The 27,044-nt window shown below is 40.0% G+C and overlaps 1 protein-coding gene across 1 annotated transcript in view; it reads left to right on the top strand.

The window, feature by feature from the left end:
• The first annotated feature begins 9,156 nt into the window (after nt 1–9,156).
• LOC124864350 (testis-expressed protein 2-like) overlaps nt 9,157–27,044 on the top strand; it is a 42,694-nt gene continuing 24,806 nt past the window's right edge. The window contains exons 1-3 of the mRNA XM_047359114.1: nt 9,157–9,724; nt 12,115–12,197; nt 23,977–25,729. Coding sequence (XP_047215070.1) covers nt 23,999–25,729 — 1,731 coding nt within the window. The 5' untranslated portion in view covers nt 9,157–9,724; nt 12,115–12,197; nt 23,977–23,998. The remainder of the gene's footprint in view (nt 9,725–12,114; nt 12,198–23,976; nt 25,730–27,044) is intronic.

The raw sequence follows: 27,044 nt of genomic DNA, 5'->3' as shown, positions 1-27,044 counted from the left end.
ATTTGCTGTACAAGTATCCGGCATTCATTTATATAAAGGGTGTAACGAGACAAGACTTGACTTTTCTTCTGAGGCCTCCAGAAGCAGCCCTAATCGAAGCGGATTTCACCCACAGCCTAGAAAAGAAGGCCGGGACCGCATCGCTCGCCTTCCTGCGTGCACGTCCAGGTAGCAAGAGCTACCCCGCCACATCGCGTCAACTCAAGGAGCCGAACGTGCCTTTGTCGAGCGGTTTGGCTGGGCCAGCTATAAGCTCTTCCCCACAGCTACGGAGGTTTGCTGCAAGCTAACCCTTTGTTTACCCACATGTGGATGTGTCCGTCTACGCCCAGGTCAACTGCTCCTCAGCACGGTTTACATAAAAGGTAGTGTTTGGGCAGAGAAGATTAGAGGTAAATAATCTAAATAATGTTCGTTTATTGACGTTTGTTTATGTTTGTTTTGACAAACTCAGCTAATGATGTACTGTGTTTTTCTTAATGTTAATACAAACTTTATTTAAAGGGTGGCTTTTTTAAACACAGATCCACCATAATGCGCCGTATTAGTGATATTTTAAGGTACATGTTTCATTCTGGTAACAACTATAAGCTTCTTTTGTTAGCTCCAACCACTGACGGCTAAGAAAATGTGCCCACTTTATGAGCCAGCTACAGATCAGTTACCCAGGAAGGTTGTTGGTCCTCATTCAAAATAATATTTACTCAAATATTATTGTACTAAACGTGATAGGTAATTAAACACCATTAAGAGCCATTTATCCAAAAGGTTTGGTTCTTATTCAAAATAATATTTCCTTAAATATTATTTTAATATTTCCTTAATAATATTTCTTTAAATATTATTGTACTAAATAAAGGCAGCTTTTAAACACTGCTGAGAATTAGTTATCAAGAAGGTTGGTTTTATTCAGCAGATAATTCTTTAAAATGTTATTTTATTAAAATAATATTTTATCTGATCTTGCATTGTGAATGGTTGTCTAAAGGTATGCCAATTATTGCCTAAGTTGGTCCCAAGATTAACTTAACTTCATTTCCAGATTCTTCAAGATAATCCTTGGTTCTCAAACATAATTAACATTGCATGGTAATGTTGCATCACTCTTTTGCTCATGATTTTCAACCATCCCTGATTCACTTGTTTATTTTGTAAATAGCCTTCCTTATTCTCTAATTCTGCTTGGTAGTTTAGTTGGATTGTTTTAGCATAGTAAAGAGTTTGTTGATTAAAATGTTTGAATTTGAGTTGACTTATTTTTGTTAATAAATTCTTGCATTTTAAGAAATTGTGTGAATTCATTTTGTGTGTGTGCAGAGTTTTGTTGTTCAGTAATGCCATAGCTTGTCTCATCCATTTCAATGTTGTCCTAATAGCACCCGCTTCATTGGGCTGGTACTCACAGGACAACCCTTAACAGACTGAAATGTTATTTAATAAAATATTAAAGTATTAATTTTAAATAATATATTCATATTCATAATCACAGCAGTTTTTTTTATCATGTTTAAACAACGTTATTAGAAGCAACTGAGGAGGTCTTTAGGAGCCACCTGCAGCACAGTTTGCAGAGCCTTGGTTTAAAACAGCTGGAACTGTGAAAAATTAGGCTGGACAAGGCCAGGGCACAAGATCCTAAGGGAGGAAAAACTGCATCAGATTGTTGGATCTTAGGGTCTAAGTCTCCAGAACAATCATCAGAAACTATTTTCATGCCAACCAGTTGTTTGAAATGAATGTCAAAAAAAAGAAAAACATTTTGGTTTTGTCATAATGAATGAAAATGTGTAGAATTTGGTAAATGCTACTGAGGCTTAAGTGAAACTGTGAACTTTAGTTTGATAAAACAAAGACTGAACATTTCAGCAACAAACACTACAGGTAGGTCCAGTGCAAAACAAGGAATCAATGCGGAAAAGCACCTCCAGCCAATTGTTTAGCATGGTGGAGGATCTGTGATGCTGTGGGCATCTCGTCAAAAAAAAGGAAATACCAGGAGATCTGATGGCCTCTGCCAGTAAACTGAAAAAGGGTCGTCATGAGGACTACCAGACATATAATGATCTGAAAATTTCAAACAAATAAACAGATGTGGTTGAAACAGCAACTCATGGCGTCAAACAAATACCATTAGAAGCGCAACCTGGTGTTTATTTTGCAAAATAAGTAAACAACGACAGAGGATTGGTTAGTGCCACCTAACAATAAAAAAGTATCTTTGTATCTAATCTTTGTCAAATACAGTCATATTCAATAAATTATAATATGTTTACTAGTTTGTCAGATTAAAAGTACCTTTAAGCATGTATTAAACACACTTTTCATTAAGCCCACATTTCTGCATTGAAAATGATTTTATTGGTCTAATGTAATTTTCTAATGTCTTGTTTTAAATAGCTATATGCAAGAAATCAGAAATACTTGCTTTAAAACATCAGTCTCTGCATAAATGGTCTATATAAGGTGTTTTACTTGAAATAAATGAACTTTTCAGTAATATTTTAATTTATTGAATATGACTATATTTCAAAGCCTGTAGCTGTTTCTTTCACGCAGAGAGAAAATAGGATGTTTGGTTCAAAATTTTTGCACAGTATTGCTGAAATGTTCCTGCTGACCTCATAAATATGCAACCAAAATGATATACTTTTGCATGTAGATGAATATTACTTTACCCTTTGATTACATTAAATTACCCTTTATTGTCATTGTACACAAAAAATACACAAAGAAATGCTACTCTATGTAAGATGCTTTGAAAACTAAAAGGACAACTAATTAAAAATTTGCAGAACAATCAACTTAAATTTACCGTCCAATTACCTAAAAATAATGGTGCAACTGATTAGGAATGAATAGCCCATTCCAAAAAAACTGCACATAAATCATTTATAGTCCGTTCAATTCACGTCTTGCTGCAGGAAATAAACTGTGCCTGGGTCAATTGGTCTGAGTTTTAAAGGATCTATACCACCTACTGAAGCACAGCAGGTTGAACAGCCTGCGACCTGGATGAATGCTGTCACTGATGATGGCAGTCTCTGGTGAGGTACAGGCTGTTGGGGGCCTGTTTCAGGGATGGGAGAGAACAACCTATGATTTTCTGTGCCGTGCTTATACTCTCTGCAGAGGAGGCACCATACTATAGTGCCGTCATGCATCAGAAGCTGTTTATTAAATCCATGTCTCTTTAGCAGTCTCAAGAAGTGGATGCGTTATTAAGCTTTTTCTCCACTGTGATGGAGGGGTTTACAGTCTAGGTGGGATTGCCAGAGATGAAGTGCACTTCTGGTGGAGGATGTCTGGGTTCATAGTGTTGACGGCCAACCTGAAGTTAACAAACAGGATCCTGGCATACATCACTGGGTGGTCGAGGTGTTGCGGGATGAAGTGTAGTCACAAGCTGACTGCATCATCTGCCGACCTGTTTGCCCCGTAAGCAAATTGCCGGGGGTCCAGCAGGGGGCCTGGGATGTCCTTCAGGTGCTTCAACACCAGTTGCTCAAAGGATATCATGACCACAGAAGTCAGGACGACAGGCCTGTTGTCATTTAATCCTGTGATGGTGGGTTTACTTTACATGAGATCTTTTGCCCTTTTAGTATAAACAAAATAGTTTGGAACCAGCTAGATGTAGTTCAGTGGTGCCCAGCCCAGCTCCTCAGACTACTGTCCTACATGCCTTACATGTGGAAACATCCCTGTTACCACACACCTGATTTAAAGGAATGAGTGCAATTATTTGATTCTTGTGTGCCGAAGCAGGGACACATCCAAATAGCATGGGGCTGCAAACATTACCCATGTCACATCTGTTGTCCACATAAGTTGGCTGAAAACATTCCTGTCTGGGATGTGCCACACAGAAAGTCCTGCTGCATGTATTGATTGGACCTTAGAGGTAATGACCAGACTGAAACATGCTATTTTGAGCAGAGCTATCTACTGTAGACAGCTGTTTTAGCAGCTACACTTGTTTTTGTTGACCTGGGATCAAAGATTGTATTCTTCCACTTTCTTTACCCGATTAGTCCTTGCAAGGTGGGGGCTGGTGTCTATCTCCATCAGGCACAGAATTACAGGTTAGCCACTCAATTATCCTAACATGCATGTTTTGTGTCACCATTCAGCCATGCATTTAATTTGACTTTATCTCTTGGAGCAGCCCTAAAAGCAACATTTTTAAGTTTCACAAGATATTAAATTTCCTACACAAATACTTGCAATTCTGAATATATTCCAAGAATTTCTGTCAAACTGCAAAGCTACCTTAGAGACAAAGATCTTTAATTCTCTAGTATGTTTATATGTATGCAAATCTACTTATTTACTTTCTTGTTTTCAGGCAGTTTCTTGTATGTTTTTTTTAGAAATAAAGTTAGAATATGAAAAATAATGCACCGAAAGTTCCCAAACAGAAATTATATTCTCTGGTGGATTTTAAATCTTTTGTTTCTTTTTTTTCAATTAAAATCACTATTCTATTATTTTTCACATTTTTGCCTAGGTAGTTGTCATGCAAAAACCTTTAAAAAGCTAATTTCAAGATGATTTTGATCAATTCAACAAAAATAACTAAGTGTTAGCTGGAAGCCCATTTTTAATGCCTGTCAGTGTGGTAAAAACATCACTGAGGACTCTAACAAACTCACAGACAGTATTTCAATCACAAAAATGTACATGTGAATTATTTCACCTCACAGAACAATCTTTTAACTCCTCTCTTGCCTCATAAACAGCATAGGCTTCAAGAGTAGAGAGAGAGAAAGAGGGGCAGAGAAAAAGAGAGACATAAAGGGGGATGTCTGGGAAACCTCTCTATGTCCATCTAATATGGAGCGCTAGCATGCTGGGAGTTGGCCCTCTCCTTTCAGACAGACCCCGAACTCATAAAGACGTCTTCTATGGCCCCCAACCTGAAACCCCCTCGCTGGTCCAGGCCTCTTCCATGGGAACTCGCAATCTGCAACGTAATCCGAGTTTGGCCCCTGGAGAAGCCTTTCCAAACAAACCATGTGAGTCCTAATACCCAGGGCTTCACAAGTGGCTCCTGGCTAGGCCTGAGCTCCACCACCAACAACAACTTGGCCCTCCTTCTTCTTTTTTCCTCATTCTTTTGCTTTCTCTCTTTCCACGGATAGACAACAAAGGAAAGGGATCTCCTTCTAATTGCTTCAAAGATTGAAAAAGCCGTCGGTGGGCGGCTGTGCAGGGAAATGAAACAAGGGCTCAGAAACCAGCGGGGGACCGTCAGTCTGGCTTTGCCTGCCCTGGTTGTGAGGTAACTGGGATAAAGGAGCTGGAGTGGCGACTGTGACGACTGCAGAGCTGAGCTGAGTGGATCAGATCGGAGACGAGCGACTCACAAGGCCTGGCTTTACAATTCTGGCCAAACTGAGTACTATGAGAACGGTGAAGAGTAGCAGCAGCTCTGCTGGAGGCCTTCTCCACACATGGGAAAGGATGTCTGGTCTTTACAACTAGGAGTCAGAAACCAAAAGGCTACAGTGAACTGCCAAATATGGATATCTGACAGCAAGAGGGCACAAAGTTGTGTTTTAATTGCCAACCAAACATTTGGCCCCGCGTGAACAGTTGAGCCAGTGTTGATCAGTGTGATATAGATGATGAAACGTGTGAACACACAGCTGGGTGGTCCATGACCTTTGGATCTGTTGCCATGACATGCAGAGCCACTAATAACATTCAGTCCCACACTCAGACAAATACGCTGACCTCTACAGAGAGAGTTACCATAAATTCAAGCTGCTTTGTCTCACTCCTCCATCATCCAGTGCCAGCACCACTGAAGTCTAGCAGAGGTGTTTCTGAGGGAAGCCTGAGATGAAAAAAAGCACAGAAGAAGCTTTTCTTATCCCCAGAATTGGAAAATGTTCTTTATTGCTTCCAAGTTAACAAAAGTTAAATTTGAGGAGCAGCAGTTCATTACATATGAGTACAACAGAGTACAGGTCCTTGAAAAAATATGCGCACAATGTATTGCCACACTACAACCACACATGTTAATGCTTTTTATAAGGAAAGTGCAGCATACATACATATTCCACCCACTGTCAGATAAGACTTGGTGAACAATTACAATTACAGCTGCAGTGCAGTGTATTGGGGAATGCCTCCATCAGCTTTGAACATTTAGAGACTATTTAGAGGCAGTCTTTGCAAATAAGCTCAAGTTATGTCAGACTGGATGGAGAGAATCTGTTAGCATTATATTTCAAATCTTGCCACAGATTCACACAATTAGATTTAGGGCTGGATTTAAACCGGGCCATTTAAACACATGAATGGCCCGGTTTAATGCGCTTCTTAGTACCTTTTGGCAGTACGTTTAAGGTCTTTGTTTAAGGACATCTCATGTCTTTTGCAGCCTTTAACAGCTACCATGTCCCTGCTGAAAAACACATTCCCAAAGCATTAAGCTGCCACTACCATGTTTCACAGTGGGGATGGAGTGTTAATGTGCAAAGTTAGTTTTCAGCCAAAGGTTGCGATTTGCATGACCGGCAAAAATAAAAACCTGGGCATTCTGTGACCATTCTTTCACATGTTTGCTGTGTCCCGTATAGGTCTTGTAGCAATATGTAAACCTGATTTGGCATTTTTCTTTTAATAAAGTGTTTCTTGTTGCCATTCTTTCATAATGGCTTCAAAATTACACAACATTTGAGTAGATCTGTCACATTAGATCCCAATAAAGTACATTGAAGTTTGTGGTTGTAACAGTGCAAAATGTGAGCAAGTTCAAGAGGCATCAACACTTTTGGAAGGCAATGTGTCTTCCTGATATAGGGGAAGTTCAAAGGTTGAATATAAAAGTGCCCTCTGCTCTACATGTGTAGTGACACAAGATCCAAAGGATTGTGGCCTTTCTAGCTCCCAGAAGTTCCCTCAGTCTCCCCTCCCTGACCTCCTTTCATCCCTTCATCCCTCTGCCTTTCTTCTTTTTTATACAAATCAGCCACTCAATGTCATGCACATGTTTTACTGCTATTTGAACTTTGGCAGCAAACTTCAAACAGCCTTCAAAGTGAGCTGCGTTTTTTCTCCAACCCCCCACCATCCCTATCGCTGCCTCTTCTTGGGAGAACACAGCCATGCCTCTAAGTACACCTGATCAGAAGATTGAGAGATGGGGGATTATGATATGCAAATGAGGCTTTGTTTTCATTGCTGACATTTGTAATAAAGCCGAACGGGAGGAGCGCTAACATGAAAAGGTGGCAACTCGTTCCTTCTACATCTGAAACTCTTTGGCCTATCTAAGTCTTTTTTTTCCCCATTTTGATCAAAAGGTTACACACAACAAAGGAAGGTCTGTGTGGGGAAGAAAAAGCACATTGCACACACCAATATCTACTTTTGCACTGTCAAGACTACTGACTTGTCAGTCAGCCTAAGATGCAAGAAAGTGTTCATGCAAAAAATTAAAAGTGTCCTGTTGACTGCTGTTGACTGTCTCTCGTACAGTTTGAGCCGAATGCAATTCCCACTTCTCACTTCAGAAGGCCATTAAGTATCTTCTTTATTGTGGTGGGATAAACTACATGCCCAGACACACTTCATACTCACTGTATACATTTTAAAACGCAAACAAACACTCCCTCCTTTCAGTGGACATTCGGTTCTGCTCAAAGAGCTGAAGCAGGGTTGAGGTCTGCGCTGCTTTTCCAGCTGTTAGCCTGGCCCACTGTCTTGCAACTGTGCTGCTGGAGGAGTGGGTTTTATGTACTTCATAAAAGGATGGTTATTAGAGCAGCTGAGAGGAGATTGGCCATGTGGCCTTTGAGTTCAACAGCAGGAGGTCCTGAGTGCTTTGATGTGTAACAAACTGTTAAATAATCTCTGAGAGCTAGAAGCAGCTCCTGGAACCTCACAAAAGGCCAAGCACCTGTTGTATTACTGATAATAGACTCCATTTTTAATACCTTCTACTCCAGTGATGCAGCACTAATTGTTTTAATATTTTAGCTGTATGTGTATCTAAAAAGTAGAAAGATTAAGATTAGGCCAAAAACAAAAACTGTGTATGGCTCCACAGAGCTGGTTCCAGGGGATCTGAGGCACTAAATTTAACTTAATGTGGGGTACCTGCCGGTAAACCCACAATAACACCACTAAAACCCATTTATAGTGTCAGTGCTTCTTCTTATTATAATTTATTTATTTGTTTTTCATCTTGATGTGGCATCCACAGAAAAAAGGCTAATACTAACTGATCCATTTGCAAATATTTCATGTTCGCTTTAAATTACGACGCTGTTAAGAAAGCATTGACAGCTTTAAAGTTTTTGAAGAGGATGTACAGAACAGGAAGTGCAGCAATGGATGGATGGATGGATGGATAGGTTTCAGCTTATTAAAATAGTCAGTCAGTCATTCATTTTCTACTGCTTATTCCATAGTTGGTCGTGGGGGAGCTGGTGCCTATCTCCAGCAGTCTATGGGCAAGAGGCAGGGTACACCCTGGACAGATCGCCAGTCCATCGCAGGGCAACACACATACAACCAGGCACACACTCATTCATACTCCTAAGGGCAATTTAGAGAGACCAATTAACCTAACAGGCATGTCTTTGGACTGTGGGAGGAAGCCGGAGTACCCGGTGAGAACCCACGCATGCACGGGGAGAACATGCAAACTCCTTGCAGAAAGACCCCAGATTTAGATTAGACTCATTTTTTAGTTTAGATCAGTTTAGAATTACTTCATGGTTTAGTATCTATAATAAACACTGAAGTCATGTTAAATCTGTTGTCTTTTGAGTAAATGCCATTGAATACAATTTATTGTTGTGCTTCAGGGTGTGTAATATTTAGGGATGTTTAAGAAAGAAAGAGAACAATTCTCAAGCGTGGCCACTAGGTGTCTCCCTATACCATCCCTGCATTAGTCTAAACTGCTCTGGGGATGATGCTAAAAACAGGCTATTGATGCATCCATCTGATTTAGATTAAGACGTTATTATCAGTAAACTCTGTTATTTCTGTTTTTTAGGTTATGCTGGAAAAAAAGGGGTGGCTAAAGAGAAATCACAGCTCAAGTCCTTCATTTCAGAACGTGGCCCGGCAGGAGGCGCCCTTTTCAGGCAAATCTAAACAGATTAAACGAACCCAAACTTGGAAACAGCTCCTGTCTGTCTCCTAGTAATTCTGTCAGCTGATCGGAGAAAAATGAGAGCTTTTTTTCCGTCTTGTTTTTATTCCATTGTGGGTTTTTTGTACCAGAGCGAAACGAATATAAAATGTATTGCTTTTTTGCTTTTTTGAATTTAACTGTCCACATTTTAGCTGTTTGAAGGGGGAAATCCGCGTTTTACTGGTACGCAGCGAAGCCGTGACGCAATCCACGCTCCGCTGCTGCAACACAATAAAATATGAATCGCCAGTGAGCCGACGGTCGGACCGCTCTGTGACAATCATGCAGGAAGGTGAAGAGGGGGTGTGGCGCATACTATCGCACCCGTTTACCAAAACAGCACACGCCCATGGCCCGTTCATTTGGAGCGTTTTGTGAAGTCGGAACCAGAAGCCAGGTGTGATCGGCCAGCCTTCAGCAGCCCAGCACCCTGCGTCTCCTCTCCTCTGCAGGCTGCAGGGGGAGAAGAATGCGCTCCAAGCGGGGAATCTAATCGCATTACTCAGATTCGGAACCTCAATGCAGAGCAAACCAACGGTCCGGGAATGGGCATGCGATAAGTGTAAGGTAAGAATGATCACACCCAAAGCCGAAACATAGGAGGAAAAATGGGCGGATGGAGCGAAATGACCTTTAACTAAATCAGGATAATAGAAAGACAGAAGTCAAAAGGGATGTTGCCCTTCTTTTGCACCAGCCCCGCTGCGTCTGGATGGTACAGTGCTGTCCAGCATCGTGACATACTTTTGTCCCTGCACAGTGTATGGATTGTCTTCGAGCTTTGTGGTTTGGGACTAAATAATCTCCGGCCGCCATAGGGAATGGGTTTATTTCTAGGAACTGGCACTGATGAACCCAGGGAGCTGCTCATTATCCATGCAACCCACTGTGAGCTGCACAGGTCGACAAGGGCTGCTGATGCTCGGTCCTCTCTCCTCTTCTGGGTTCCCCTCTGAGCAGCAAGCCACAGAATCACAGCCACACAGGACTGATTGCTGTTGTGTTAACCCTACAAGCCTGGAGAGAGTTGTCCTCTTGAAGACGGGTTCCAAAAGGACCTTCTACAAGTGTTATCACAGCAAAAACATAAATGTTAGAGAAAGGGCTGTTGGTAGACATACAGCCTATCTATCTATCTATCTATCTATCTATCTATCTATCTATCTATCTATCTATCTATCTATCTATCTATCTATCTATCTATCTATCTATCTATCTATCTATCTATCTATCTATCTATCTATCTATCTATCTATCTATCTATCTATCTATCTATCTATCTATCTATCTATCTATCTATCTATCTATCTATCTATCTCAAATTTCAGTACTGCCGTGTAGATACCTCCATTAGTCTTCCCATTAACCCTGACGAATTTCCCAGTCCTGCCAAAGATAGGCATCTCTTTATGATGCTACCACATCTTCTCTCCACCAAAGAATGCAGTCTTCCTGTATGAGTTAGAATTAATTGCTGATTTTCCTTGGGACTGGAACAATGATTTTTTTTCATGTGAAATATTTTTAAAATACCACTTGAAATCGTGGTTGGCATTGTGAATTGGCATTGCACAAATAAACGGAATTGAATCAAATTTAATTAATGCATTTTTGATAGAACATAGGTAATTGTTCCTCACAAGTTGAAGAGTCATCCTTGTTTTGTATGTTGCCCAGTGTGTTTCTAACTCATATCAAGTTAGAAGTTAAATCTTTATTTCCACAACAGCAAGTCCTCAGTGATTGGCTCCAAACAATAAAAATAAAGGATCTGATGTGGCCTAGTCAAAGTCTGGGCTTAAATCTAATTCAGATGCTGTGGCATGACCTCACTGGCTATTCATGCTAATAAAAAATATGTACCTGGTTTCCTAATGAAGCCACGGTCTACATGACTGTCTTTAAGTCTTCTTCAGTACAACATAACATTTTTGTAAAACAATATTCCCATTAGAGTATAGGTATAATTCTTCACTCTTTCCTGTATATCTTCCTTCCAAGCAGCTAGACTTTCTTGCAATCTTTAAAAGTGGATTTTTAGGCACTTTATTTTTTTTATTTTGTTTTTTTATATATTTATTTATTTGTTTATTACGTGGACAGTGCATATTAGTAACATTTCTGTCAATATGCCAGGATTAGCTAGAAGGCTAATTTTCACATGCAGTCCCAGGACAGATGGTAAAAGTCACCCTAAAAGAATAAGAATAAACCTACATATTCACATTAACAATATAACAATTACAATACATTTAGTAAAAGTATTATAAAAGCTAAACCACACAGACCAACTCTCAAAAAAAAATAACAAAACATCAAACAAAGGTAATAAAGACATACAGAAGACAAGATGATAGCAGGCGGCAGCAAGAGCAGGTCCAGTTATAAACTACTGTTTGACAACTCTTATTAGATTTCTTGATTTTCTTTAGATTTTATAGGTAAGACGTAGGTTTGAATATGTGACCATGTTTTACCAACTGAGTAAAGTGTATGTTTGTTATTTTATCCAGAAATTGCATTGTTTGATTATAAAATGATTGTAGAGGGTTTAGAGTTGTAACATTAGCTTGAGACCAAATGGATAAACATTAAGTAATATGGGACAAAATCATAGAATGCATGTACATTTTTGCTGACTGCATGGACATCTGATAACGAATGTTGTTGATTTAACGTTCTGTGGAAATATAATCAGGACTTTTGGGGCAGCAGAATATACACCCCTGAGCAAGTGTCCCGATGGAGTGTGTATGATGACACCTATGGTTAGACAGAACTCATTGTTTCAGATCCAAGCATCTTTTTAATCCATTTGAAAGCAAATGAGGATTGAGAGTAATTACAGTTATCTCAGACAGATGGATAACAGTGTCACTAATACATTTTAATTATGTAATTTCCTGCCCTCAAGCAGCAAATTTAGCAGATGATGTTTTTTTCATCTGTATTTGCAGGCTCGTTCCCAACCCGGTCCATGGCCATGCTGTCAGTGCAGTTTGCAACTCAAGAGGAGGGTGAATGCCTCTAAAACATCAAGGTAAAGACAAGATAGGCTTTGTGCTTTCCTTCTTTGACCTTGTGTGTATATGTTTTTGAATGGTGGTGTTGGAACTGATCCACGGCCTTGAGCCGCTGCTCCCTGCCTTACTGTTCCTCACTTTAATCCTCGTCATCTCAACTTCTCCGTCCTAACTCTGTTTCCACACCATGTGTTTCTGGGGCAAGAGCAAGTCAACAGGGAAGAGCATTTCCTGTATTTAATGAGATAAACTACTGTGAGGGTAGAAACAAACAAAGGCAGCTGGACCATCTGAATAAAGGGCTTTGATGATGGCAGATTGTGGCCTCTGAAACATAGGAGATTCTGGGAAATGTGTCCGGTTAATCCATGTATAAAAGCAGGTTGGGCCGCGCAGGGTACTGTGAAGCTGATTGGACATGCCTGTGTTTATACTGTGTCTATGTTTACATGCTTGTGTGATGCAGGCTATGAGAGTGTTTCATCTTTAACCGCAGCTCATATGCTGTTAAATTTATCTGCAGTGTATTTTGCAAGCTGTCTCAACAGTCAAGTCTATGCTTCATCCACCTCATCATTAAAGCCATGTGTCAGAGCTGGAATATTTCATATTTGCTGCTGTAATGTTGAATTTGAGCTTGAGTACAAACAGTGATGAGAGAAAGGATGGTTGAAGGAGGCTTTAGTTTTTAGCAGATTTAGATTGGGAAATACTGTTCTCTTAGAAAAAAAGTCTACTGGTGTAGGTTTCTATCTACCATTTGACTTTAGCGCATTGTGGACAAAGACAGGATACGATTTGGATGTTATTCTTGCAATCAGTCCTCTAATGATAACCGTTTAAGACTCCTTTTTTACCTAGAGGGTGGTAAAATGTACAGTGCTTTGGAAATGTATTCATAATCCTTAGACCTTTACATATTTTGCTACATTATAGACAGAATCTTCAGTTTAGTATACAGGGTTTTATAGGGTATATTAAAGCTTAGTAATCGTTGAACCTTCTTCAGCTGTTCAGATCTTTTGGCTGCTTGTCTCATTAAATCTGTTCTTGCCTTTCAGATTGGACTGGCCTTATCTTTGTAGGTTTGGACTTGTGCCAGTAATAATTAGGTCTCAACTCAACTGAATTTTATTTAGGGGCACAAAGTTAAGGGTACCTGTCATGGTCTGAGCTGAGACCAAAAGTCCCTCCATAAGGGAACATTGAGCCCAGGCCTTTGCAACAGATTCATTGCAAATCATGCAGCCAGTCAGAATGCAACTACATTGGGGCTTTGGTTCTGCAGCTGCTATATATCAGATGTCCCCTCTGTGACACATATATCTGCACCCTGATGTTAAACACATCAGACAGTCTGGTTTCCTTTTTTTTAATCTGTATGAAAAGAAGCTGTCATGCAACACTGTTTTGCCATGGATGAATGGATGTGTAGATGCCTACATGGAGCATGCAGCTTATAGCACTCTCGCTGTCAAAATGAAGCGGCTTGTGGGTTTTGTCTATCAGCGCTTGCTACAGTGACATGCAACCACAAGTACCACAACTTATTTGCTCTAATGAAGCCACTACAGCTGCTGGTTTGGTTTTAGTACAAGTATACAGCAGAGGACTGCTCTTTACCAGGGCGTGAACTAAATCAAACTGAACCATAGCATATTTAATTCACTTCTAGTTTCAGGGGATCTTTACATCGCTGTTGTGCATAAGATTGCTGTTTATGGGAAATATAAAAGGAAGCAGTTGGGGCAGTATCTTCCCTCCTATCGCGACTATTGCAGCAAACAGGAAGTTCCACCCTTAGAAAGAAATGAGGAAGTTAGCCTGATAATACACAGATGTTTGACCTACACTCAAAATACACAATTGAACAATAATGTTCACTAGAACTTGCTCGAGTAGATGCACACCCTCAGTTATTTTCTAGTTTCCTTTCAGAAAACTGATTAAGCCTAGGAACTTTGGAAAGTTTTGATGATGATATCATTACAACTGTGCTGTGTCATCTTCTCTTTATCAACATTGTCAGCATTTTGTAACGGAAATTAGACCGCCATTTTACCATTAATTATTTCACCATTCTTGTTACACAGTTTTATTTTTAGTAACAGGTTGGGCTTCCTTGTTGTCATTTTTTGATTATTTATAATGAACCCGAATAGATTTGGGCTGCTCAGTTTAACGCAAGCAGCCTTAAAATAAAGACAAACTTTTTGTGACATTCCAGATTTTCTGTACTTTAGAATTTCTTATGTTTCTTTTTGTAAATTAACTTTTTACATGCAATATAAAAGATGTTCTAGGTTCATTGTTGAGCTGTCTCCAAATTGTCTGCATAAAGCTGAGTTCATTTCCAGTGGGGGTTGGATTTCCCTCTAGAAAGCTATTTTACAGGTGCAGTCTTAGAGATAATACTGTTCCATCTTTGCTTATGCAGATGATGCAATTCTGTAGGTAACTTTAAGCCTTGACCTTTATTATACACAGGGGTGGCTCTTGGGAGAAAGTGAAACAGTAAATGAGCAGAGAGAAACGGAGGAAGACATTCAACAAATGTCTCAAAGTTAGGAGTCAAACCCAGGATGGCTGCGTTGAGGACTACAGCTTCTGTAAATGGAGCGTCCGCTCTACTGCTACACTGCACAACACCCCAAGGGATCATGCTTCCTAACTGGAAAAAAAGTGGAATGCTCACTTATAATGGTGTCTTGTTGAGAGCTGTTTCATTTTTAGAGGTGAGGGTGCTGCTCTAGCTTGTCTACACTCCATCTTTAAGATATTGCCATGAAACAGAAAGAAAGGGATCCCAGATTCATTGGGATAAAATTTTCTTGCTATTTAGAGTAGATAGACTCAGCCTTAGAGAAATGATGGGAATCTCCCATGCCTGGGGATCTTGTTATAAAGCTTCCAGTTCATCATATTAAAGGGAATCAGATGAGGTGGTTGTTGAAATATTCGATGATGTCTTTTTCAGGTACATTTTACTTGGAGGAGACCCAGAGGCAGACCCACAGCTCACTGGGGGGACTACCCATTTATTCTGGCCTAGGAATACCTCAGGGTCCCCCATGAGGAGCTGGAGAGTGTGAATGGGCAGAGGGATGTTTGGGACTCCTCCTTTGACCATAAATGGGATATCACAGACAATAATACATGAAAGACAATTCTGAGGTTTGTGAGAGGTCAACTCTGACAGGATTTGTTTATTATTTTGTTGATGTCCTGCTTTAACATACTATTTGCCTAAAGTTTATGTTTTGTCACCAACAAATGTACTTTGACAATAAAATGACAAAAGTGCAATAAAGCCTGGCTTTCCACTGCAGGATTTCAAAAAGTGCACAAAGTTAATTTTCCTTTGTGTGTCTTTTGGGTTGATTATGACAACAAACAAGCGTCATGATGTTTGGTGAAAGTGATGCTGAGATTGATAATCTTCAGAAATATAACTTATGCAAATCTGTTTGTATACCTGATTGGGTTTTTCTACCCAGTTTGTTTTTGTGGATATTTACCACTCTGAAAAATTACCAAAAGGCATATTCTGTTTGTGTCAGAATAGATCAGTGGTTAGCAGGTACTTGGCAGTACATACATTCTGATCTCCCAACTTTGTTTTATTGTTTACATATTTTTCTGAAATCCATGCAGAGTTCTCACGTCAAATATTTTGCTGCAGCCATACAGAATACAAACACCTTTAAAGAAGGAATTTGAATAAAAATATATGAATATAGTCAAAATTGCAAGAAAAACACAAATTGTTATGTTAAAATAGCCGTATGCCCTTTTGTGATGTCATTAGAGACATATGCGAGCCTTGAGCCTTGCGACTCTTGTTTTTGGTGGCTTAGATTTTATTGTGATTAATGTAGAACAAAAATAGAAAAACGGACAATTGTATGTTGGTATACAGACCCATTCAATAAATGTAATATTATTGAAATTTTCATTTATTTCAGTAACTCAGTTCACTAACACATTATATAGATTAATTACACACAGACTGATGTTTTCAAGTCTATATTTCTGTTAATTATGATGGTTTTCCTATTACAACTAATGAAAACATAACATTTTAGAATAGAATATTACATCAGTCATTTTGACAAACAACCTTTATTGAAACACATATTTAAATGTATTATATATGACTGTACAAGTGAAAAACAGAACTGTATCTAAAGTGGGGTTGGTTGATTTAGCTAAAAAGACTGGCTTGTTGCTTACGCAGAGTGAAAATGAGCTTTTCTGCTCCTAAATAAACATTTCAGCCACCCAGACTCCAGAAAGATAGAAATGTCAGTGGGATCATATTTGCACATTAAATATAACTGTTAGAATCCCACATATTGGTGTTTTATTTGACTAATATATAAATAAGAAATATGTCATCACAGAAATATTTATTAGACTACTACTAAAACTGCTTGTCCTCATTTTAACACAAATCTTAGATACTCCATCTTGTTTTCTGTGCTTCAAAGCCTCAATTTAAGTATCATCGAGATTTGTTTGTGGACTAAAGAGAAAAACATACTTAACTATTAAAATTATTCTGTAAATCCACACGTTTGATGTTTTTTATGTTGTCTTTTTCCTTCTTTGTATTCTGTGTATTATGTAGTTGGATGGATAATAACTACCATCAAAGCCCTGAAGCTGTTTGGGTTTCATCAGCAGCAGTTACACAGATTATGAATTTCGAATGCTTGTGTGTTTTGATCTCTAAGCTGTTAAATTAGGTTATGTGGCACGAGATGTCGATATCCAATGTAAATCCTTCACTTGGCGTGAAATAGGCTTGGTGCCTCTTGAGCAAATAATCTCCTCCTAATGATGAAAATCAGCACCTTTTATCTCAGTGTTTACAAGGAAGATTACAGAGAAGAGCGGAAGTTGTTGGGTGAAAGTGTATCCCAAATTCACTGAAATGATATAAACACATTTCTCTTTTTATACCCCCCATCTGGAATTGAGGATTCTTTTTGCAATCCAAACATATTTCAAAAACACTCACACTGTGAATCATTCACTGCAGATCTTCTGCTAACGCTCCTTTTATAACATAAAGAGAACTGAATAAAAGGAGGACAGAGAGATAAGTGCAAACGCGGATGAAAAGCTTTAATGTTGGCATGGCAACCACCCAATCATGTGCATCGTGATGTTAGAGGTTTGGTGATGTTGATGGTAGTTTCTAGGTTAGAGATGAAGGAAAACCGGTTTGATCCAGCAGCGTACTGTTAGAGCTCTCCATCTCTGTTGGTTTAATAGTTGTTTGTATTATTGTTGCCCTCCTGGAGGTTCATGACTCAGAGCATGGACACTCACCATCAAAGTGCTCCTTAGATTATACCAAATCCGGATTCAAGACTGTGTCGTGTTCCTTCATTTCCCCTTATGTGAAAGGGATACACAGCTTACAGTGTCTTTTAACAAATAAAACTCCCTAATAAAATCCAGGGAACCAAATGTTTTCCCATGTCAGCCAACCAGTAAACTGACTGTTCTGTAAAGGCCTCAGTAGTTTGTTAGAGAACATAAGTTTACAGACAGCATCATGAAGATGAAGGATCACAGCAACTAATGCCAACTCCACAAATCTTGGCTTTACGGAGGAGTGGCATGAACAAAATCATGTTAGGTCTATATTAGGTCCTATTTGAAGTTTATCACAAATCATGTAGGAGACACATCAAACATGTGGAAGAAGGGGTTCTGGTCAGATTAGACCAAAATTGACCTACATCCTATTAAACATGGCGGTGGCTGCATAATGCTGTCAGGAGGCTATTCCTGAGCAGGGACAGGGAAACTGGTCACAGTTGATTGAAAGATGGATGGAGCTAAAAAAAACGCAACTGGGTAGAGGTTCACTAGGTCAACATCCCTAAGCTTAGAGTCAGAGCTATTATTGCAAGGTTCAATTCAAAGGACAGTCATGTGTTAGAACGGCCTAGTCAAAGTCCTGGCCTGAATCCAATTGAGAGTCTGTGTCAAGACTTGAAAATTTATGATTGAAAAAACATGTGTCATATTCTGTGCACTTAATTGTACCTTTGCTACCTTGCATTGGCCTAAAATGTAAAATCTAAATAAAATTCCTTGAAGTTTGGAGTTGTAATAAAACAAAGTGGGTTTGCAAAGCACTATTTATGTTGCTGCTACCAAAATTTACCAGTTTAACCAGAATATTGACACTAATGCTGAGTCTGAGGCTGTCTGTGTGTTTACTGTAAAAAATGTTGAGATTCCCTTTCAAAAAGAACAACAGCTTTATGGGGTAATATTTTAATAGAATTGTATTTTTAATAGTATTTTTGTGTTTTCTGAGTGCAGGGATGTGGGGATATTGTAGTAAAAATCTTTGAGAACAAATTTACAGAAACTATAAATATTTGTAGCCTTTTTGGTAGTTTGATGTTCAGTGATTTTTTTGGTATTGATCAGATTGTGATCAGAGTTAATTTGCTTTCTCAATAATTTTTACCATCACTCAGCAATGAAAAGCTTTTTCCACTTGCATTTTGTCTGCTTTGATGAGTCCTTTATGTGAGCATGGTGTCAGGGGTTCAGCACCTTCACATCCCCTCAGAGTTATTTATAAACCCTGCAGAGTTTGTACAGATGGGCAGGATTATGAAAAGCTTTGGTTGTCTTCTCCTTTTTCACCTCTTGTGGTAGCCATGTTCCCTTTGCCGTTATTCTCTTGATTATTTCACCCTTTTCTCATTACTGTTTTTTGTGCAGATGCATTGAACGTTCTGTCATTCTTACTTTCTATTTGTCAGGTTTTTTCCTAGCCTGTTTTCTTTTTTATTTGGTCAGGATTTGTTCAGCTTTTGGTGATTTTTGTTGTTATGCTTAAACTTTTTCTGAAAGGTTATATTTGTATAAAATGTGCTCACTTGCTTGGAACTATCTTGATGCCTTGTTCCTGAGCGAAAGATGGACAGGGTCTTAGAGTCTTAAGACCATTACATACTCTGCAAGAACAGGGAACTTAGCAAGAAAAAATTACATAATCCTGTTCTTGCAGCCCTGGTTTGAAAGTTCTTGAACTTTTTTCTTGCATTGTGACTGAGAAATATGAAGTGGGTGGGCTGAAGTGGGAGAGACCTATAAAGACTTCCTGGGAGTTCTGCACTTTAGTTCTTGTGAAGTCTAAAATGTCTTGCCTGCCTTGTTCCTGCAGGTAAGAACCATTTCTGTGTTTTTGCAGAGTATGTAGAGAAAGAGTGAGGAGCTGCATCATCCTGGAAAAGTTCTGAGTAGTGCAGATGCTCCTCTGCTTCAAAAGGAGTCATGTTGAGGTGGCTTGGGCATCTTATCAGAATGACTCCTGGACGCCCCCCTTTAGTGGTTTAGGGTTACACTTCCCATGGAGCGTAGAACCCCCAGGAAGACCCTCCTGTCTTGCTTGGTAACACCTTGAGATCTCCCTGAATAAATTGGAGAGGGTTGCTTGGGAGGAGAATGTCTGGATTTCCCCTCCTGGTTCCCCAAGACCCGATCTTAGATAAGTGGTAGAAAATAGATGGATGCGTTCTTCAACATGTTACAACCTTTAGTTATGTTGATTGGAAAGTCTAGGTAACAGTTCAATGACTGAATCCCATAAGATTCCTTAAATGCATTTTGTGCTGACAGAAAGCGCATACACTTCTTCAAGACTGGGAAAATAGTTTATTTTTGCTTTCTTTTGAAAATCAATTTTTTTGATCACTCTTCAAATCTGTCTGTGGTTTAAATAATACAGATTTATTGAAAAGTATGAAAAACAGCATGTGACTTCAACCAAACAGCATGAGTTTCCATCTAAAATTTAGATGTGTTCTTTTTAAATTCTTGAAAAGTTACATATTTGGAGTTACAATGTTTTTGTTTAGTGCAAAGAAGAAACATGTTTTTCAACATAAAGTCCTAATACCAAATGCCACAAATGGTGGAGGAGTTATTATTGTTTGTTCGGCAGCTTGGCACCTTAGATTCTTTGAGTTCACCATTGTCTCTCTATTTGTCAGATGATTCTGGAGTCAACTATGAGGCCATACGTCTAACAGCTGAAGCTTGGCTGAAATTCGATCATCAGAAGGAGAATGATCCCAAACCCAGCAACGCATGTGCAACAGATTGTCTGAAAATGTAGAGAATTGACGTAATGGCCCAGTCAAAGTCCGAACCTCAACTGATTGATTGAAATGCAGAGGTTGGGCATCAAGACAGCTCTGCCTAAATAAACACCTGCAAACCTCAACAAACTAAAACAATTTTGTATAAAAGGACAATACATTTTTAATACATGTAGAGATATCTCCATCACATATACAGAGATAGAGATCAGGTCCATATAAAACCACAAATATTGCTGCATTTCTCAGGTTCAGTGAAACATAAAAGGAAACTCCAACAAAAACTCTGCAAGTTAAATCAGTCAGGAGCTCTTTGAAAAATTGACTACACTCATTCTGAGCAAACTGTGGAACATACATTTTTATTTCTGCTTCAGTAAGCCTCTCCTCTTCACCAGTGGGAACTTGGAAAGATGTGTTAATTGTAATTGAATGTTTATTTTTAGCTATGGTGGTGGTATGAATATTATGGGAAATAATTTGAAATGTGCAAACATTTTCTAGATTACTTTGTAAAGTTGTCATTACAAAGTTTTATCTCCGACTCTTAGTTTTTTTTCTTGAACCCAATTGTCTCATATATTCACCTTCCTTTTATACAGCCCTTCAATCTCGTATATCATTCTTTTACCTTGCTGCTTTTAACCTCACTTCCTTTCTCTCTCGTCTCCCGGGTTCTGGCTTAAGCTGATTAGAGTGGCCCTGCTTGGTTTGATTAATTGGATGAGCCTTGTCTCACTGCCAGTCTCTTCTTCTTTCCTCAGCTGCTCTCCTCCTGCCTCCTCGCCTCTTCTTGTCCACAAGCAGCTAAAACAAACACAAAGCTTTTAATGAATGTGGTGCTTTGAAGACAGGGACTAACTAAAACTGCGGGTGTGCCAGCAAAAATAAAAAGATAGCCTTCTAATGGTGATTTCGGCCTTAATAGAAGATTTTGTAATCCCCAATGCATAAGGTGTGGCAGAAATCAGATATTTTATTCAGCTTAAACAATTACAAAAAATATTTAGTTTAGAAAAGAAACTGAGCAAAAAATATTGAGGTGCATGCTATAAATTGTTCATCCACCCTCATAATATGGATACTTATTCATCAGAACCCCTTATTTGCATTGATTAAGTGTGCAAAGCTCTGTCTCATTTGTCTTTTCACTGCATCCTGCTGAACTTGATTCCAGGAAAGCTTGGAACCGTCATTCTCTGCTAAAGCTGTCAACCTTCTCCATGTTTCAAATCGTCCTTCAGGCATCGGGCATAGCAACAGCCACCTCCATCTCAGTGGCCCTGTCTTCCAGCCCATTTGTCTCCTCCTTCTATTCCCCTGTCCTTTATATGCACACATATTTGCCTCCCTTCCTGTTTCTCTATCTCAGTCATTGCCGTTTCTCTTGTTTTTAAGAGGATTTTTCTTCAAAAGTTTGTCCATGAAAGGTTTTCTAATGGCTCCTCAAACCCCTTTGGCCTTTTTCTTCCTTTCCGTTGCTCTGTTTGTACAATCGTTTCTTCCCTTGTTTTCATTCGGTCTGATCTGCCCCTAGCAAAGCCATAGCTGAATAAACACACACACATGTACAGAAAGCCCCATTGTGCCACAGTCAAGTAGAAAGGTTGACTAGGAAAGTCAAATGCTTTATGATTTCACCCAGGCTAAATACAATCTCTGGAGGTGCAGTGCCAACCAGAGAACCCCCAAGGGGAGCTGAGGCTTTCTCCAAAATGCAGGCAATCACCCAAGCTAACTGCAATGTTTCCCTCCATCCCTCCCCCTTCTTCCATTACGGACCATTTGTGTTATGATTTTGGGGTTGTTTGGTTTCTGTTTTTTTCTTATATGTTTCTCACAGTTTTTGAATCATGCTTCTGTTTATTATTTTCCTGGTAATGCTTTAGTTTTTGTCTTCTAGTTCATGTTTTGTCAAGTTTGGTTTTTGGATCTCGTTATGCTTTAGTTTAATGTTTTTCTGGTTTCTGCTAGTTTGTATTCAAGAGTCTCTGTTTTGCTCCAGTCTCGTTTTATTTTTTCCTGTCTGTTAATTAACTTTATTTGGTTCACCTGCTCCAAGCTAATCTGTCTCCTTGCTCCACCTGGTTTACGCACCATAAATACATACCTGTTCAGTTACACATTGCGGAAACATTTCAGATCATGTCACCATCTCTGTTCATGTCGTGTTTTTCGGATCATGCCTCCCTGTATTCAGATCATGCCATGCTGTCTCGCCTGCCTGTTTATTGTTTTGTTCCTACGTCCCCTTTCAAGTGAGTTTTTGTTTTTTTCTAAAGATTAAATCTTTTGCACTTACCATCATGCAGCCTGCTCGTCTGCATTCTAAGGTCCTACGCTGCACTCAGCCTAACAATTTCTGCCTTTAATCCAGCTGCCTGAAAGCCACAGGCTGTTTGCAGAGTGTGTATTTCCCTGAGCCCATGTGTGTAATGTTAACCATGGATGATGGAGTCTATATGACATGGTAGAATAAACAGGCAATGATATTGTATAAAAAGACTGCTTCATTCTGCAAATTCATTGCATGATAAATGATCTTGCTCCTAGCGTGTTGAGAATATGCAACAGATACTTTATTTATCTGTCTTTTGGAGTTGAACTGCCACTTTGTTTTAACATGTCCTACATATGCTTAGTCTTGCTTGAAGTTGTCTTTTCACAACTTCAAGCAATCCATCGATTACTTTAATGGGCACTCCTTTTACTGAGATTCAACCAAAATCAAATGTGTCCTAGTTAGTTTTTTTATTGAATGTTTGCCCACTTTTCTAATTCTCTCTTAAGTTTTTATTGTTTTATCCAGCCAGCTTGGCTTCTGGTAGGTTTGGCCTGGTTGCCTTGCTGTGTCAGTGGCACATTGGTTCTGCAAACAGTGGAGAAAGGATATTTCCCCATTGAAGGTTGACCTAAATTAATGACAGGCCGTGTCTGATTCAGCACCATCACCAAGCCCCAGGAGTAACCCCTCAAGGTGGTGGACATGGACAACAACCTTGCAGGTCTCTGCAGTTTCATGAAAATATAAGTTTGCATTTTTTATTTGGCCTCAGAATTGTTTTAATTTTAGTCCAACCATGCAACGTTGGGATGTGTTGGACAAACAGGTCAGCTAAATTAAGGCCCAACCTCATGACTTGATTTAATCAAAGATGCCAGATATCATAATGTGTAGCCAAAGCATCTCCAAGGACGTTTGCAAAGATTAAACATTTGAAGCTCTAATCAAAACATTTCACATAGTCATGGTAGCAGCCTTCTTTCTGTTTCATTACTTCATAAGACACCTTTTTGTGGGTGGAGTAAACTACCTCTAACATGCTGATGAACACTCTCCTTAAAGCCTGTCTGTTCTGAAGTAACCCATTTGTCATGTTGACATAGTGTGGTGAGTGATTGACTTTGGTGCAGAAAAGGAAGAGAGATAGAGCCTGCCAGCATCGTCTTTACATAATGGGGGCTAATGGGTCAGGAACCCGGACATACTTGTCCAGTCCACTCACATTAGGATGAATAGAGCTGAAGGACTTTCCTGTAGGAATCTCACCACATCCACCATTATATCTCAATGCCCCTTACTTTTGTTTATGTGGTGAACTGTTTTTAGTGTTTTCATTAACAGTGCTTTGCTGCTGTGTCCCTCTGTCATTTACAGGCTGTGAGCCCTGTGCAAGGTGATGATGAGCAGTCAGTGCAGCAGCAAAAAGGGAAGTGGCCAGCATGCTGACACTCCTCCTCTTCGTCATGCACCAGGGCCCAGGCTGCAGGTGCAGCGTTCCCACTCTCGCGACACTATCACCATTCACTTCTCTGCTCTGGGAAAAGAGGAGGAGGATGAAGAAGAAGAGCTCTATGGGTTATGTGTTGGATGTCCTGCTGCTAAGTCTGTTCTTGATGGTGCTGCAGGACCTGAAAGCCAAATCACTGATGACCAATGTGTTGCTAAAGGCTTGGAAGCAAAAGAGGAGCTAGGGTTGGAATCTGTCCATGTGGAGATCTCCTCTAGAGGAGCTCCACTGCCTGTTTCATCCACTATTCTGCCATCACAGATGTTGGGCTCACATCCACACACATCCTCCCTTGCAATGACTGTTAACCCTGTTTTAGCCCACTTCCACCTGAGCTCCACTCCTCCCGTCAGCTCCTCCTGGCCATCTGATCGACCAGCCCAACCCCCTTTAATTAGTTCCAGTTCTTCTTCCCCTTGTAGGTCTGCAGCCCTTTCCTCGTCCAAGCCTTTTCTCAGCCTTGTTAGATCTTTGTCAAACGATGTCGACTCTCGAGAAACTGCTCCTGTAATTGCCACTGTCGCACCCCCACACGCCCGACACAGACACTTAATGAAATCTTTTGTTAAGTCTCTCTCCACGGACACTTCAAAGGGCAAACATCACGAAGGGCCTGTTCAGCACCATCCCCAGCACCAGCAAATACAGCCAACCCACCGCACTCCGCCTCGCAACATGCAGCTGTTCAAGCAGTTTTCCCAGCCTCGTTTGTCTTCCTGCCCTGTTGCAGTCACTCAAGCAGGTGGAGACTCCAAAACAGCCCCCTCTTCTCCTATTATGTCCCCAGATGGGAGATCCTTCTTTAAGGTCCAGGAGGTGGAAGCCAGGATTGAGGACACCAAGAGGCGGTTGTCAGAAGTGATGTCAGATCCCTTGCAGCTGTTTAGTAAGATTATTGGGGATGAGTCTGTTGTAGGAGCTGCTGGGAGTGCAGCTCATCGGCCTAAATCCCTCTCCTCCAGTGCATCGGAGCTCAGTGGAGTAACTGCGGTAAATGGACACACAGAAACTAACAACTATAGCATCAAAGAAGAAGGAGCTGAAGGGGAAGAAGAGGAGGAGACTCCTTCGGAAAAGGGCCCTGACTCATCTTTTTCCTTTTTCCCATCACTATCACTCGCGGCAGGTCTTATCCAGGCCTCGTCATCTACTCTCCACAGGTCTCCTTCTCTCACTCTGGGACGCTGCTCCATGTCAGCCCTCGTCGCTCGACAGGAAGATGAGGACTTCTGTGAACTGTACACAGAGGACTTCGAGTTGTGTACGGATACAGAGACACCAAATGGGGAACGATCCATGTCCCAGCAGCCCTATACTGATAGCACTGGTTTGGGCAGTGAACTGGATGCAGAGGATGAGAGACTGGAGGAAGAAGTGGACAATGTGCCTGTGACTGGCCTCATCTTCTTAACACAGTTGTTGTATTGGTACTTAGTTCTTCCAGTGCCTCCATGTTTATGTTCTGTGTTGCATGGGATAATAGTTGGGTTCATGCTGGCCCTGCTGGTCCTTTGGCTGTCTGCTCCTCGATGCTCCTCATCAGGGACCAGAACAGGGAGATGGAGAAAAGACCAGCGAAATGTTCCCCAGCTGGATGTCAAAGAACCAGGAATATTCAAGGTGAGGGTCAGACAAAGCACCACACTTGATACTCAGATAGGGACAATAAAACATTCACAGGGCCATTGGATGGAAATTCAAGAAATCAATTCAAGAGACAATCTTGCTTTTTTAAAGGTACGGGAGCACCTAGTTTCAGGGGAAGACGTTTTTCCTTTAGCAAACTGCCTTTCAATAGCAATTCTTCTGGTAAATATGGTTGTTCTGTTTCATTTCATGCCATTTCATTTTCTGCTGGCTGCCATGATTGATGAACGTTTTCTGTTGTGACCTTACTTAAGGCATTGTGAATAAATAATAAATATAGAAAATGATAAAAACTAAACAAGGTAATGTTATAACTTTCAAATATTTGAATTAGGGTTGAACTAAAGCTTCAAAATCAATGATTTTGTTTTATATAGGGTTTGTCGTAGTTTTACTTGAGTTAACTACCAAGGAAGTGAAGTTATTCAGTGGCACCCGTGTACAAAGCAAGTGCATTGTAAGGGCAGCAGTAGCAGCTCCTACTGTTTAGGAAGAGAACTGCCCCAAAAGGTTTCAAAGACCCCATCAGTGCAGCACATTTTACTTCATCCTTCCACTGTTTTCTCATAACTTGGGATAGTTGTTTGTAGATTTACACTTTCTGGGCGTTTGCGGGGCCTATTCCAAAGATAGCAGGATGAACTGCTGTTCCTCCGAAGTTCATATTTTGCATTTTCACACATTTCCTCCCTTCACTGTAACTTCACTTTGTCTTAAAAAGCACTAAATTTTCCACTTAAATAGATAAGCTTTGCGCTATGATTTTCTTTGCATTTGAAGGTGTAATACATGAGTCAAATTGTATCCAATCTTATAAATGCTAAAGCCAATGTAAAAAGCCTTGTGAAGGCGTATGAGATGGTATGCCGTACTTCCTGTTTTCACTGTTGCATTCGGTGCATTGTTTCGTGTGTGATGGCTCTTTCAATTTGATCTGATTTCAATTTGCTGTGGCATCTCTACACATAAACATGTTAAAACACATATTTTCTGTTGCTGCACTTAACGTGCACTCAGACTTTTTATCTGATTTAGTGTTAAATACAGATAAGGTTATTATAGTGGGGGATTTTAACATTCATGCTGACACTGAAAGTGATAGCCTAAATATAGCCTTTAATGTTGTCTTAGACTCAATTGGCTTTGCTCAAAACATTAACAAACCTACCCACCTTTGTCTTCATTCTCTGGACCTTGTATGTCAGCACAAGGTCCAGAGAATGAAAACAAAGGTGGGTAGGTTTGCTGGCATTGAGTGTAAAGAAATAACAATACTTACTCATAACCC

The sequence above is a fragment of the Girardinichthys multiradiatus genome, chromosome Y (genome assembly GCF_021462225.1).
Source record: "Girardinichthys multiradiatus isolate DD_20200921_A chromosome Y, DD_fGirMul_XY1, whole genome shotgun sequence".
Lineage (NCBI taxonomy): Eukaryota > Metazoa > Chordata > Actinopteri > Cyprinodontiformes > Goodeidae > Girardinichthys > Girardinichthys multiradiatus.
The sequence above is the reverse complement of the archived record's forward strand: the minus strand, read 5'-3'. Positions and strand labels throughout refer to the sequence as shown.